Source organism: Rhea pennata, chromosome 4 (assembly GCF_028389875.1).
Source record: "Rhea pennata isolate bPtePen1 chromosome 4, bPtePen1.pri, whole genome shotgun sequence".
Taxonomy (NCBI): domain Eukaryota; kingdom Metazoa; phylum Chordata; class Aves; order Rheiformes; family Rheidae; genus Rhea; species Rhea pennata.
The window spans coordinates 16,867,102-16,883,617 of record NC_084666.1 but is presented as its reverse complement, the minus strand read 5'-3'; the positions used below and the strand labels follow the sequence as shown (position 1 = coordinate 16,883,617).

At 39.6% G+C, this 16,516-nt stretch overlaps 1 protein-coding gene across 12 annotated transcripts in view; it reads left to right on the top strand.

Annotated features, from left to right (window-relative positions):
• The window catches only part of LDB2 (LIM domain binding 2), a 216,518-nt gene that overhangs the window by 154,750 nt on the left and 45,252 nt on the right, over positions 1–16,516 (top strand). For all 12 annotated transcript variants that reach the window (XM_062575373.1, XM_062575374.1, XM_062575372.1 and 9 more), the window contains 2 exons: positions 9,614–9,786; positions 15,009–15,131. In XM_062575373.1, the coding sequence (XP_062431357.1) occupies positions 9,614–9,786; positions 15,009–15,131 (296 nt within the window). The remainder of the gene's footprint in view (positions 1–9,613; positions 9,787–15,008; positions 15,132–16,516) is intronic.

The window sequence follows — 16,516 nt, the reverse complement described above, 5'->3', positions numbered from 1 at the left end:
CACCAGGCATGGTGGTGGTGGTGAGGGGCACTTTCAACAGCCACAAACCAAAGAGTTCATCAGAATTCCAGCTAATTAATCTATATATGTTGCTGCTGATTTGGTCTCCATATAAATCAGGCGCTTCAGATGTGAAAAAAACATCCAATATGCATGATACATTGACGGAGTCAGTCACAACTTCTCTTTTAATGTTTCTAACAGTGAGAGAGACCTATATAGTATCTGTATATTATATCTGTATGTTATACAGATCAGTTCTGTGTCCATTCCTTCATGTGGGCTTTTTTTGGCTCCCTCTGCTTCCCATCTCAACATGATTCAGAGGAGATACAGGAGATAAAAAACTGGTACAATTGTGTTTGTAGATATTTGTCTTCAGAGCAATTTTGCACCAGTATACACAGCATAAAGTAGCTTCTTATATGCTCTTATAGCGATAGTTTGAATAGGCACACAATTTTTATTTAAAGTTCACTAGCATAATGGCGAGTTCTTTGCAGGTAGCAATTGCTGTAGTTCCAGTGATTTATTTGATTTTAATAGAGCTATTTGAATTCAGTTCAACAAAACATTGAGGATACTGTAAAATCTGTGCGTTGGTCAGTTAACCTACCACTAGTGTAAACACTCCGCAGTAAGGTAGACATCCATTCTTTTTGCAGCTGCTAAGCTTTAATTTTGAGCTCTCTATCTGGCTTCTGCCTCAGATGAGCTTGAGTACCTATTAAACGATGGTACCTATATAAATGGATGTGAGAGTGTGGCTAATATCACTTTATCTTAATGTCATTTTGCTTGTGCTTTTACATAATTTTTGTTCAATGCCATCTTTAATATTCTGCTAGTTCAGATAAAGTGAGGGGTCAGGGGTGGGTTTGATTTAATGCAACTGGACGGTTTGCCTGTTTTTTGTCTGTTCCTTTTGGTGTCCTGTCATTTGAATTTTATGTTTTTACTTTTATTTCTTCAGACGACTTTTCTGGGTATCATTTTCTGTGTTGTGTTGGTCCTTCATGCTGGTACAGATTGCATTTGTTCATCTAAAAAGCCTGTCCTGCACAATTTCCATCATTTTTACGGTCTTACATTTTGTCATTTTCTGCTTGAGTTTGGTTGTGGTTTGTTATGTTTTGACAGTACTTTGTCATACAGCTGTGGATAACCTCTTTGGTTTGCCTTTAAAACTTTCTTATTTGCAGTTGCTGAAAGTTAACTGAAACACTCTTTCTTCAAACAGAAAGATTAGCACAGATAAAACGGCAGAAGTAGCTATATACAGGCAGCGAGGGTACCCATTTGTTGCATTCTATTTAAAAGTTGTGTTTAGATCTTCATAGGAGAATTATGGTTTTAGTTTACAGGATGTGGAAATTTTTCTACGCACAAAGCAAGCACGTTAGGTGAGGAAGGTTTGGTTTTAAGTAGAAGAATGTTGGTAACCCCCTCAGAGCCTTCTCCGCCAGCCTAAATTGTACCTTAGACCGTAGATTTCCACAGAACTGTGTCGGCATTTACAAGTTTTGAATGTTCCAGTGTGGAATAAGGTAAGGACCTGCTCTGTACTGCTAGAAACCTAAATCATCTGTTTGAACAGCAAACTCTATGGGTTCTGATTTATCATTTTATGATCAGTGAGTATAAAGGCGAACATCGCAGGTCCCTGACTTGTTAGAGTATTGTCACTGCATATGGAGCAAAAACTTAATGCCTGAAGCTGATATAGAAGCCTCCAGGACTTGTGCTGTCCTATTTGCATGGGAGTTTAAGGTGGTGATTTTGATGTAGCAGCCTGTCCATAGTCAGTCTGATCAAGAGGCAGGCAGTCACTTTCTGCGTTCTCTGCCACTATTCTTGCAGTCAGCTTTGAAACCCCATGTTATAAATGAAAGCATTTGTTGGGCAAGATGTTATCAGAAAAAAGGCCTGAGAGACCTGCAGAGGTAGACCTGGGAGTCTAAGCTGAACGTGAGCCAGTAGTGTGCCTTGTGGCATAAAAGGCCACCAGCCTCTCAGGCTGCATTAGGAAGAGCATTGCCAGCAGGTCGAGGGAGGTGGTCCTTCCCCTCTCCACAGCCCTGGTGAGGCTGCACCTCCTCAGTACAAGAGGGACATGGACATACTGAAGGTATGGGGCAAGGGGCCACTAAAATGATTAAGGGGTTTGGAGCATCTGTCATAGCAGGAGAAGCTTTGGGCTGGGACTGTTCAGCCTGGAGAAGAGAAGACTTACATGAGGGGGATCTTATTAATGTGCATAAATACCTGAGAGGGAAACTAAAGAAGATGGAGCCAGTCTTACCAGTAAGTGGAAAACTTACCAAAAGGCAATGGGCACAAACTGGAGCAGAGGAAATTCCATTTAAACATTAAAAAAACTTCTTTATTGTAAGGGTGATCAAACAGTGAAAGAGGTTATCCAGAGAGGTTGTGGAGTCTCCTGCCTTGGAGATACTGCAAACATTGGACGTGATTCTGAGCCACCTGCTGTAGATGACCCTGTTCAAGCAGGGGAGTCGGACCAGATGATCTCCAGAGGTCCCTTCCTGCCTCAACCATTCTGCGATGCATTGAAAGTGTCCTGGACTCTGCAACTTCCTCTCCACATCCCTCAGTCCTCAGTTCCTAACTCTGAGAGTGAAACACTCTAGATTTGAAGACTTTCTCTGAATTTTGTAGTGGGCAGCTGTTGAAAGACTTTGGTAGTGTGCTGCTAGTTGGGAGGGAATTACACTGTAAGAGGTATACTGGCTAGCTTCCTTAATGAAAACTATGCTGATGCAGTGCTGGCTTTGTTCTGAGTCATATAGAGCTTTTATACTTGTTTTCCAATTATTTTTACCAGAAGGAATTATAGTAAAATATTGTCTTTCTTCAGAGAGATGATGGAATTAAGAGTGAGTCGTACCATATGTGCCTTGAGAATAAAGGTCGTAAACTGTGGAGAGTTAAGCTGAGGTCTCATTTGTCATTAAGGTTTTCTTACTTGCTCTTGACTCAAGTGTGTTTTGGGGGAATTGAAGCACTGATTACAGACTTCTGAGAGAAGGAAATATAGTGCCAACTGAATCAAAATTATGCAGGCAAATCCTCACCAAGGTAAAATGTAGCATAGCAAAAAAAATGCTATTTTTGCAAAACTGGTAAAAATATTTAGTTAATGGAGAAAAAAGCAGAGTCAAACCTAACAAAATGATAGAATTGAACTGAATAAAAAGAATAAAAGGAAAAAATATAGATATCTAAAGTTTTATAGGTTTTAATATCATTTGGTTAAAACTTTACATTGTAGACAATAGTTTTGATATGAGAATAAATAAGGCTGCAGATACTATGAAAGTAGAAGGATTCAACTTAGATTTTATCTAGAACAGGTAAATAGTCAAAGTTTAAGAATAAGACAAGAGAAAAATGGGTCTGTAGATTGAAATGAGCTCTTTCTAGATTAATCCAGATGGAGTGGGGGAAAAAAAATGGCTTCTTGGCGTGGGAAGGATTCAAGTCACTCAGTCACAGCAGTGAATCAACGTGTTACTCATCCCACTTTGCGGCTTTGTTACAAAATAGAGAACAAAAGCAAAATAGCTGGAATCCTTAGATTTTCCCTAATTTCTAGAGAGTGCTAAGTAGATCAGTAAAGATAAAATCTAATTTGTAAAGATATGGAAGAATGTACATTTGGCTAATTTTACTTCGCAAAGCTTTATCATCAATATGGAGATAATACTTGCAAATTGTCTTCAGAACTGCATGGAGTTTGAAATCTATAATATCTGTAGATTATACAGATATTTTCTGAATGTTTAAATACAATCTACATAATTGATTTAAAATTTTACATTTAATTTTATCCAATTTGTATAAATAACATAGAAATTTCCTATGAAATAATTTTAAATTTATTACCCATTTTAATATTTATTTTGTAAATGTTGTATCACTTGACTAAATGTCTGGAGTCCAATCTTACCCACTAGATAGGGAAAAAAAATAGGACAGGTCTGTGTGCGCCAGATTCTGTCTTGGATGCATGTGGGTGGCTTAATCAACATTGCCCACACATTTCTGAGGCAGATTTTGGACTTATTAGACTGCCTTTTCACTGCCTTTCGTGCCATACCTATCAAATCTGACAGCAGCTTTTTCTGGGAATTGACAAATTCATTTTGTTTGGGTTTGGATCCACTCACCAGATAAGGCGTTTAAATGCGGAGGGTGTTCACATCAGCAGGCTGCTTTGCAGCTCTTCCAGAGAGCAAATCATTGCATCTAAATCTGGAGCTTTACTCTTGACCAGCTTCAGTCACTGAATTGTGCTCTCCATCGCCCTTCTCCGTTGATGAGGCTGCTCAATAAAGCTCGTAGACAGTGCATATACCTCCCTCCACATCTCCCCCAGCTAGACTATGACTGAGGAGGACACGTCCGATGTGGTACTTCACTGAGACAAATTTGGGCTAATAAAATGAAAGTAAACTCATATTATAGGCAGAATAACAGCAATGATATCTCTGTATCAATCCAAAATGGTTTGATTTCTTTATTTATTCCAGTTACAAAAACATATATAAATGAACATGCCAAAACAAGGCCCACACTGATTTCAAATAACTGACCCCAGAAATGTCAATTAAGAGCAAATGGCAAGCTCAGGCTTTCTTCCACAGTGCCCAGGAAAGCTCATCTGCAGTCAGTGAGGAGCCATTTCCTGAGTCCCCTAGCCCCTAGGTCTGGCTAAGGGGGGTTTAGCCTCTCCATTTAATCACTGAGATCCAACTGTGATAACATCTAAAATAGGATACTCTCATGGAGCTGGAGCTTTACAGGACAACCAAGTACTTTGGGTTGGGAGCCAAAAAACCTCCTCAGCCCCAAGCAGTGGAGTCCCTCAAGCCCTGTGCAACGTGTCCAGGAGATAATCAGCTGCAGCTTGCACCACAGCTTCAAGCAGCTCTTGTTTAAGCTATAGGTAGGCATAGGGCATTTTTGTAATTCTGGTGCTGATTCCATGCATTTTTAAAAGCTTTTTTATATTCTATATATTTATATTTGTGTCTGTTTACTTATTTAATATCGTAGCTCTGATTTAAAACGTGGGACTGTGCAAGCTTCAGAGCTGCAAAAACCAGTCTGGAAGCAACAAAAGCACAATTTTTATTTTACTGATTAACACTTCCATGGTTTGAATGCCTACAGATTATATATCAATTTTCTAGCTATCTCACATGCTGTATATATATACATGCCAAATGTAAGTGTCTGCCCCTGAGAGTTTGCCTTGTAAAGGCAAGATATGGCGAGTTCCCTGAACGAAGGAGGGGTTTGGTATCAAGCCCTGCTTCTGAAAAAAGGCCGTGAACCCTCATGCTGCAGAGAGGGCATTCAGACTGGACAGCCTATCTTTGGGACACAAAGGGAGGAAGTGTTCTTCTATTCCTAGCCCTCAAATAATACCAGTTTCCTGTGAACTAGAAAAACATGTTTACTTTCTGTTTTATTTGAATCTTCCTTGGGAAAAAAAACAGTACCACCACCATATGGTGTGTGACGGTACCACAATTCTATTACAAGGTATTTCTTTAATTTGCTTTTTCCCAGGCCTAGTCTAAGAGGTTTGCAAAAACCCTGAACTTCACAAGTTACAGCCATTCTCACCTAGAGATCTTTCGACTTTTTTTGGTTTAATTTGTGATGGAAAAATATCTTAAACACTTTCCTGGGAAGATAAACCGTTTTACATTGAGGCAAACATACTTAAGATGGGAAATAAATGAAAGGGCAACATGAGAATAAGAGCATAGTATCATGCTAGGATCAGCATGATAGAAGTGCACTCTAATCATTTTCATTGCTTGCCAAGGCCAAAAGGCTTGAGCATGACATAACTTTCTACCTCCCTGAGAGGCACACCACAGGCCATTTAATATTTCAGATTCTTTTATACTTTTCTTTAGAATTCTCCCAGGAATTGTACTTAAGAAATCCTATAAAATATAACCATTACTGACCTATAAAGCTTCTTGCCTATGTTCATAGACCAGATTAATTGATTTTTTTGGACCTGTTGTATTCTGGGGAATGTTGCAAATCTACCCATGTTACTTCAATTCTGAAATTGTATTTTGGTCTTTGATTCACCTGAAAGGTGTACAAAATCATGTGTAGCCATGCAGTTACACCACTGAGTAGGCTAAAGGTATGTCATTCCAGTTGATGCTGGCATTACATTTTGTGCGAAATAGTCACTTCAGATATGCCTTTCTTGTAGACATTTTCATATAAATAACTATTACCTGTTGCTAAATCCAGCTCCTCTTTGTCAGTTTGCTTTGCTATCTGGGGATTTGCTAGCACAAATGAAGCAAACGTTAAGGGACAGTGCCCACTTCTCATGGGAAATGGTACATCCTCAGATACTCAGGAATGAAGGATGCTGTCTGTGACAAACTGGTAATTTAAGGCAGCATTGCAGTGATCTGGAATTTATGCCTGAGTGCTGAGGGGCAGGTGAATTTTCCTTCTCATTTACAGCGCATCCAGTATCTCGCAGTTTGGGGAGTCAGAGCTCACACTGAAAAGGCCTTTTCTGGGTATGTCACTGTTGGAGCCTCTTAGTATTCAAGTAGGTGCAGGTATGAGTCTGTGGCTGCTTTCCTAACATATAGCTTGCTCTGTGGGCTGCACTATGCGAGTTCACATTTCTGGCCCAAAGATGGCTAAACTGCATCCTTGTGAAGTGGCTGTGGTTATCAAGTTGTCCCACTACCCTTCCTTCACACCGCGTTGAGTCTCCCTAGGAAGAAGCCTTCAGCTGACTTCCCTCCTGGCAGAGGTCCTGTGACGTTGCCCTAAAGCCGTTGAGACTTTACAGTGGCAGGCGCAGAGGAGCGTGCACGTCCACCGCCGAGTGCCTCTGCCGACGGCAGGAGGGGGAGGGCAGGGCACAGCCGTCACGTTCGCATCCCGCTGCCCGAGCGAGAGCCGCGTGCCTGCGGCGGGCTGGGGGCACCCACACGCGTGCCTGCCTGCTCGCCGTGGCGTGCTGGAGGAGGAGAAGTCAGGGCAGGCCCTTTGCACTTCAAATACATAAAGTTTGTGATGGTCGCTAGATTTTTAAAGCATTCGTTCCACAGCCTTATGTTGTTCTTGGAAATGTCGTCTCCTGCACAAACAAGCTTTATTTCCACTGTAGAGAGTTTCGTCTTTATCCTAGAATTGAAATGAGGTTTTCAGCCCTTGACTGCTTCAGGAAAAGGACTAAAACCTTGAGCCTGATTCAGTATTCTACGGCAAGGCAACCTAGCGAGCAGAGGACAGGTCTGCTTATTAAAACACATTTCCATGAATGTTTCTCCTGGAGGTGAATGTGAGATATAATTGTTTATGCTGGACATTCACATTAGTTATTTCAGTTTTACAGACAGACAGGGTCTGCCTACACATTGCTATTGGAAAATCAGATTCCATGAGGCATATCCTTTTGTACACTTCTACTCCTCTTCATCCTTCTAGGTCTCCCACTTTGTTATTCACGGTGGCATAATATTTCTGTAGCAAACACAGAGATTGCTTGCCAGGGGAAGTAATAAGAATAAGGTATTTAATGTATTTCTTGCCTTCCTCAGTGTGCTGTAGCTGCTGGAAACAAGGCAGAAAGCAATACCATATGACCATGCTACCTTGAGACCTGTCTATAAACTGCAGTTAAAATACTTTCAAGATAGCTGTGCATTGCATAAATAACATGAATATAGGTTTATCACAATCGGTAAGAATTGCTGGATTTTCATATCACACATTCACTGCTTAGGATGATTAGCAGGAAATTTAATTTGCACTAATTAGCCTTAGGGGAGCAAGAAATTAACTTGATGGGTAAATTTTGTATTTTACTATATACCATACTAAGCAACGTGAAAAAAATGAGCTAAAGCTTCAGTACAGTCTTATGCTGAAACACTGAACTTTAGTTTATTTAAATTAAATTAAAAGACTGTAGATAATTAATAGATGCTTTTGAGTGGATGCTTTTGGGGGGAGCTTCAGTTGCAGAAGAGTCATTTAAAATATTCTTTGAATGGTCAGACACATCCAGAAAGTGCAGTATATTTTTATACATTAAATTATGTTAATATCTAATAGTGAAATCTTTAACAAGGCTTTATTTTCTATGTTTGTATACTTTCATTATGTAATGTGCATTATGATTGCACATGCGGTATTTGAGAATGTAATGCACAGAGCAGAGACAGGTTTCACAGAACTACGTCTGTGAAAACACCATACTTTTAATTTACAACACCCACTTGCAAATATATTTTTAGGACCAGGGACCGTTGTTTGTATGCTGCCAAAACTCCTATGAAGATAAGCTTTTTTTTAGAAATTACCCTCAAAAACATACAGCAAATGAGAGTGGCATGAATCACCACATAGTCCTAATAGATAAGTAAAAATTAGGAACTATAATCTTGCCTGTTGATGATGGCTTTTCTGTCTCATTGTTCAGAAACACTTAGGTCTTGCTTTTTCCCTCTGTAAAATAGAGGTAATTTCTGTGTATCCACCAGTCAGAGTTACTGTGGATTAATTAGTGTATGCAAAGGAATGAGTCATTCAATATGAAAGTATTGGTCTATTAAAAAACTAAAATGTTGCTCTGTCATACCAAGCTTGTGGTTGCATCCAAATTTATCTGTAAAAAAGAAGAAGGAAAACATCAGTTGCATGCCAGATAATTGCCTTTGATGTCTATGCTTTGGCTAGTCAGTACATCTGAAATACTATTACTATTACTTATTTGGAGTTAGGTCCTGTAATCCTTATCCGAAACTGCTGTTGTATTTAGTGGTGTGACTTCAGTGAGAATTTTGTCCAAGTATTGCAGATTTCTATCCACTGAGCCCATACTTCAGGATTTAAGAAGTGTGCATAAGCTAGTTAAGGTGTCTGCTCAGACTTCCTAGCCTATGACAGGAATGGTGCCAGGCCACCTGGTCATATATTGTATAATATATATTATATTACATTCTCCTTTTTCTAAAAAAAAAGTCTCCAGGAGTTTGATTTCTCAGCAATAGCCCTCCTATTCAATCTAGTGTGAGTGTGTTGGGGAAGAGGTGGTGTATATGTGTGGGTACATACAAATATATACATTAAGACATATAAACATATTTGTGTGCACAAACCTTCTCTAAAGATATGCTTTGCCTTTTTGGGTGTGCAAATGTATTTCTGTAAATGCTCACCATTTGTATTTATAAATTTATAAGTAACATCCAACTTTCAATCACAAGTGACACCATGTGGCTTCCTGTATAATAATTGCTTTGGGACAAAAAAAATTGTTTCAAGAGTGACTCTAAGTCTCCATCAATGTAAAAAGACTGAATAAGATGAGCCCACTCCCTCTGAGCAGAGTAAGCTATTTTCATTGATTTCAATGGAAGCAGGCAAAACATCATTTCTACAGCAGAGAGAGAACATGTTATTATATTTTTTAATTGAAAGTTTAATTTCATTGCACTAAACTTATTCATGTTCTGTTAGCAAATGGTTTGAAATTTCCTAACTTAGCACATTTGCTGAATTCTGCTTTGTATTTTCCTCACAGCAATTGGAAGGACCCTCATTCCTCGTTATTTTAGCACTGTCTTTGAAGGAGGTGTAACAGACCTGTATTACATTCTCAAGCACTCAAAAGAGTCATACCACAACTCATCCATCACAGTGGACTGTGATCAATGCACCATGGTCACTCAGCATGGAAAACCCATGTTTACCAAGGTAACAGGGAAGACTCAATACAGCATGTTGTTGGTTTTTGTTTTGTTTTTTTCTTCTTCAGCATATATAAGCGTGAAAAATACTGACTGACTGAGATTATTTCTAATACTGCAAACCCTTGAAGCCCTTTAATTACTATTTACGTGACTGGAAAATTCTGTGGGCATCTTCTGCAGTTCTCCCAGAAAGATTGCAGAGGAGCACGTAATGCCAACTTGCCAGAGACATCGGATGTAGGTGAATTAAATTCAACCTGCCCATCTCCTTTTCTCTTGGCTTGATTTTAAAGCAACAATGAGATTTTACATTGCTGCTACCTACCCTTCTGGATAGTATGCTTTATGTTTGATACTTGCTCAGTCCAAGGACTGTAAATCTGTATGCAAATAGTGATTTAATATAGTAGGATGCTGGCCCAAAGGGCAGTGAAGCCAATGGAAGGATTCAATTGATTTAAGCGTGCTCGGGATCAGGCAGTTAGTGCATATTCAATACTTGTAATCAGTAGTGAGTTATCTTCATGTTTTGGTCAATTCCAGTCCTGCAGCTAATTCCTGTAATTAAATTGATGTAAAGTATTTATAAAAGAAAGATGTAAAATACCGAATTAAAAAAAAATCTTATATTGAAAAAAAATCAGTAAAGTAGTTGTCAAAATGGAAAAGCCCACTTCACTAATTTAAAAAGAACTGACTCTCTTCCATCTTGTGCCTCTTCATCTGTACGAATTTCACCCTTTGCATGGAAAAAAAGCTTAAAGGAGAAGGGGCGTCAGGAGGAGTTAATGTGCCCACCTCACCTTTAGCCCACGGGACTGCAGAGGTCGTAGAGTCAAAAAAGGCACTGGCAGTTGCCAGCACCGCGAGCAGTGCTCACGTGGCATACGCGGTTTCATCATGTATTCGAGTCCCAATCCTTTGTAGCGTCTTCTTCCCTGACATCTCTATGCCTCTTGGAGCAGGGCTCAAACAACAGCGAGAGGAGCCGCTCGCGTCCTTAGCACCAGTGAACTGAGGCGTGCGTTTAATGGTATGTTTGTTCCAGCTGTCCCACTCCAGCCCCCCTGTGACTTCCACAGACCGACTCAAATGCAGAGAGGAAGAGATGTGCAAAGAGGCCGGAGAGTCCTAGGGGGCACCTCTTAGAGTCCTAGGTGGCACCTCCTTCCCAGCTCGCTGCTCATGAAGAGCCGTGCGTTGTAGCTGTGTGTAGAGGAAACGAAGAGGATATATGGTAGCTGCTTTTCCCCTTTGCGTGGCTCCCTAACCAGATTTCCATGTCATTTCCCTTTGTGTTAGTTTTAATGCAATATTAAATAAGAAGGGCTTTTTTTGCAATCAGTAAGTAAAACATACGTTTATCGATTCACTTAGTTTCTTTTGCATTATCATTATACCACGTTCCAGTGCTGTTACTTTGGAAAGGGAGATAGTGTGCAGCTGAGACGAAGTCAGACGTACGCTGGAGCAGGACCGGGCTGCGTGCACGCTTTGCGCGAGGGGAGCCCGGCGCAGAGGCCTCAGTGCCGCGCCGCGCGCAGCAGTCCCGCTGCAGTCCCCGTGTGCACTGCAGTCTTCCAGGAGCACACCGCATGCCTCAGCAATGATATTCCTACTGGGGATTCTAGCATAAACCCTGGTATCTCTTTAGAAAAGTTCACATGGGGGTATAATTTGGATGGTAGGAGAAAAATAATTTTTTTTAATTCCTATGTGTTTAAAAAATGGCTTTGCTAGTAAAAACAAGTTTGAAATAAAACACAGCGGTTGATAGAATAAGGGGGAAAGAATGTATTACTCTCCTTCAGAAATACATTAGAGTCTAGTATTGTCTCAGCTGTGCATGTGTAACTTCGAGCAAAGCTACCAAAGACACCAGAGGTTTTGTACCCAAAGGAAGAACAGTTAACCCTTGCAGCACTGGTGCTGGAGCAAATGCAGCCTGCCCGTAGCAGGCGGCACACTGCCTGCCTGGGTGCAGTTTTTTACAGCGTGTCTGAATTTGCCCCACTGAATCTTTTGCAAAGATATGTTTTGTGTGCAAAAACACAGGCTGACTGTACTTGTGCAATAGCTGTTTCAATTTCACAAGCAACTTGTAAGCTACAAACATACTAACTTCTAATACAATGGGCTGAAGCAGTTCTCATCATGTGTTGAATCAGGAATGCACAGCTGCATTTTATTCCTTTCGACATTTTCCCAGTTAGAGCAACTCCCTGCATACTGCAGTACTGAATGAATATATAAAATGGCATTTCTAATTCTTTTTAAAACAAATATAGCTGAGCACATGCCTAACTGTAAGAATATAAATAGTCCAGCTTGTCTTTAGAGGCCTCTTAGTCCCTGTAAAGTGAGGAAAAGACTTTAAAATATATTTTATCAAGGTATAAATAAATACTACACAAAAATAGAATACAGTTCAGTAGCATGAATTACAATAAAAGAAGAGCTTCAAGTCCTAACTACCACCTTGGTTTATCTGGCAGATATTTCTTTTTTTTTCTCCACGTAAAGGAAAGCATTAAGAGCGCTCCTAAGCCTGTGTCTGTATTCTCAGTGTTTACTGACACTCAAACTTTGTATGTGATCAGACTGTTTTTCTGATGTCAGTAATTTTTATGTGTCCTGATAGATTGCAGAGGTGAGCTTTACCTGTGCAGCAGTGAACATCTTTTGTTAGAATATTTTTCTGTGCCCAACAACGGGTTGATCGTCCGTATTTTGTAAGTGCAGCACTTAAAACTCACAGTGGTTTTAAGCCTTACTAACAGTCTTGCGCGTTTTCCTCATTTCTTTAAGCTTTGCATTTCTTTTCATCTAAAGAATCAGGTTTGAGAAACAGTTATTAATAAAAGCTGAGGAGTTTTAGAGGACGCATTACGCTAGAAAATGGGCAAGCCGAGCGATAGGAAGCAGGACCGAAGTTATTTTTCGGAGGTGCCAGCCGTTGAATTTCCTCCCGTTAATAAGTGCAGTGAAGGGGTTAAAAAGCTATTGGTTAGTTTGAGAAATGTTCTTTTTTAGTTTTTTCCTGGCCTAGTCTAGAGCAACCACGTGACGTGCTGAATGCCTGCCAGCCTCTTTCTTGTTGATCCTCCGGAGACCATCTGTGCTGGGGGCATTGATTAGAGTGTGTCTGCTGGGATTACATCTTTTCTGTTGCCATGCCAACTAATCAGCTGATTTTGGTTACCACAGAAACAAAATGTCAGAGCTCACAGTGCGCTAACATGAATTCGGCACAACAGAAAATGTTTTCTTAATTGGAGACCCTTTTGATTTTTTGGATTCTATGTAAAAGGCAGCTTTAAAAAAAGGGGGGGGGAAGAAAGAGAGAGGCTGGTTTAATATGAGAACGGTGCCAATTTTATTGATTAAAAGTGATACATAAAATTCTTCTCTGCATAAAGAAATTAAATTCTTTTTTTAAGATGTATACATTTTCACCACTGTGATATGAGGTATGTGTTCCAGTTTTTATATTAAAATTTTTTTAATGCCACTGTATAAAATAAATCTGTTAAGGGCTGTGGTTTTTTGAGCTTTACAGAAGAAACATTGGAGAAGCCACACGTATTATTATAAAAATTATTTTAAACCTGAAGTATTTTCATGTTAATTGCTTAGTAACCAGGATCTTTGGCCTCAACACAGTAACATCAATATGAGAAAACATTTCTCTTGTATGAATTCCTATGTTGTGTGTGTGCATATATATGTGTAATCTTTTATCATCGTGCAGCCAATATGAAAGTCAAAATCAGAGTCAAATGACAAAATGAGTCACATAAAACATTTGAAGGTAGTGAGGGATGCTGAAAAGGGCAGATGAGAACCTGTTGCAAGATTCTTCTTCATAGGCCTTCAATGATTCTTCTATGTAACACGTCTGCTAAAATTACCTGTTTTTGCAGAAACAACTAAGAGAAAAAACTGCAGTGACGCTCAGTGAACTGTTAACCAGAAGGACCACACATTGCCATAGTGGGAGCTAGACAGACCTGAGTTCAGGGGCTGTAGAGAGCCTCAGCAGTGCCTAGCCTGGCTAGCTGTTCAGCCGAGCACTACCTGAATTAAAACTAAAGTTGCAAGAAGCTTCCTTCAAACTGGAGGGGATCAGGCGAGTGTTTGGGCTCTGCTCTGTACAGACATTGCACCAATTGCTCCTTCTGCCCCATCTCTGTACCCTACACTTTGAGCAGCAGTTGTAAAGCTAAACACCCAGATATGAGGAAAATAACCAGAGGTAGCTAGTTTTCAGACCAGGCGTGATTTACAATACTCCATGGTACCCTGAGGCAGGAAGCCATGTGAGGAGTATATTTTGCATTTCAAATAGCACTATAGCAGTTTTTCCACATGCAGTTGTGGACAGCTGCTTAAAAGTCCCCAGTATTATATTTTATTTGTCATCTTCAGGTAGTTCCCACTTGCTGCATTTATTCCCGTGTTACGGTCTCTCCTTTCCTAGGCTGCTGGACGGGGGCTCTGCCTGGCAGTTTCAGAGCATCTCCGCCGCTCCCCCGGCTCTCGAACCTGCTGTGGCAGTGCAGCTGATGCAATCCGACGGGGCACGCTGCAGCCTGGCTTTTCTTGGCAGGGGGATTAATAAAAGCAGATAAGAAATAAAAATGGGATAAAATGCCTGGAGAAGTCAAGAATACTTGGAAAAGACAAGAATGTTTGGGAAAGGCAAATTGAGGTGGGGGGAAGGAAAAAAATCAGGTTTGACCATAACCCTACAAGGCACTATGTACTCCAGCTGGATATAAAAACTGGTTTATATACCAGTCTGTTGTGAAGGCAGATCAACATAAGAGAGGCAGGGAATGACTAATTCAGCAACTTGACATGAGTGTGGGCAATTGCACCACAGTCACCTGCATTGAAAGGTTGAGTTATTAATTAGCGGTAGTGAATTGAGAGGGAAAGAGAATTGATGCAATAAAAAAGATTTAGTGCATACAGTGCTCTTTGTGTATAAATGCTATAAAATCTATAGTATCTATAGTTACTGTCTCCACAAGAAGACCTATGAAGTCATTTTCCCACATTGCTTTTTCTCTCCTCAAGAGAAAGAGAAACAATTAGTCTCACAGAGATGAACAATAGGATACTGCTCTGTTATTTCTGAGTGTTGTTTAAATTAATTGAAGATACAATTTCATTGAAAACAAAATTCCTGGGCATTTATTTCATGTATTTTATGTATTCTAGGTATGCACAGAAGGACGTCTTATCTTGGAGTTTACTTTTGATGATCTTATGAGAATAAAAACATGGCACTTTACTATTAGACAGTACAGAGAATTAGTCCCACGCAGCATTCTAGCCATGCATGTAAGTAATCCTTTTTTCACTTGACCTAATGCAAAGAGATGTGATTAGGTTTATAAAGAACTCTAGCAAATTTCACACCCAAGGCAATTAACTATAAAAATTTTGTTTTGCCTGCAACCACATCCATTTACACGTTCTTTCGTCACTCTTCTGTTTCTCGGTATTCTATTGCTTTATTTTCATTTTGTTTTAGCATATTGTTTTTTCATTTAATCCCATTCGATGGTCTGTATGATTTGAGGCCAAAATCTGTTCTTATTAATATTGTGCATTAAATACAGTGAATTTTCAGGATTCTCCATAAAAACTGAAATTAATCTTTAAATAAAGCAAACTAATTTCACTCTTGTGTGAGACAGAACACAGGTAAACACTATACATTTACTGAGAAACTTTTAGAAATTTAATCTAGTTCTTGTTTTTTCAAATTTCAAGTCTTTTTTTTGGTATATAAACATTGGAACATTAAAATATTAAATATTCTACAGGTTGACATCAAAATACTAGGAGGTAAACTATTGAGGAGAAAAAATACAGAGTATTATTGCCACTTTCAGTTCTGCACTGTAGAAACATTCATATTAGTAGGGCTAATTAATTAATTAATTAATTGTAGGACTATGGCTTTAGAGACAGTAAGAACATAGGGTCAAACCTTATTTTGACATTACTGAGTTACTCTGCTATCTCACAATACAGATAGATTGCTAGTGAGGAGTTTTAAAAGATTTAAGCAGCTTGGACTTTTTTGAAAATCCTATTACAGGCCTGAAGAAATACCTTTGAAAATCTGGCCCACCATTTCTTTCCTAGGGATTTCTTTTATTTCAGAGGGCTAATCTTCAGAACTTTTCAACAGCATCCCATTAAGAGAAAATGAGGATGGCCAAGAGCAGTGTTCTGTATTTAGGGGGCTGTGATTCAAAGAAGGTTGGCCAACAACCAGCAGATATTAATTTTAGCAATGAGACTGATCTCATTTTAAAGTGAAGCCTGATCCTGCAGGTGGGCTTCTGGCTGGGTCAGAGAAGAACTGGTCTCTGATTTTTTCCTGTTTGATTCTGGGAAAATAACGTATATCATAAGGATTCTCAAGGCTGCATTTAACATCATTTACATGATTAGATCCACTGTAGGTGCCTACTGCAGCACCTCATTGAGTGAGGACTCTTGCGCTCTCTCTACTTCAGTTTCTTATCCACAAAAAGAAAGTGAAACCTTCCTTATTCCTGCCTTTATCTATTTAGTCTATTGGGACTCCCAACCAAATGGAAGTCTATAGATATGCTCTTCCCTCAAAAAGCTCTTTGGTAGGCTCCTCCAAGCAATCCGCTTGTTTGCTCTCTTCTCCATGACCAGATCTTCTTGGTCTGTTGGATGAGCAG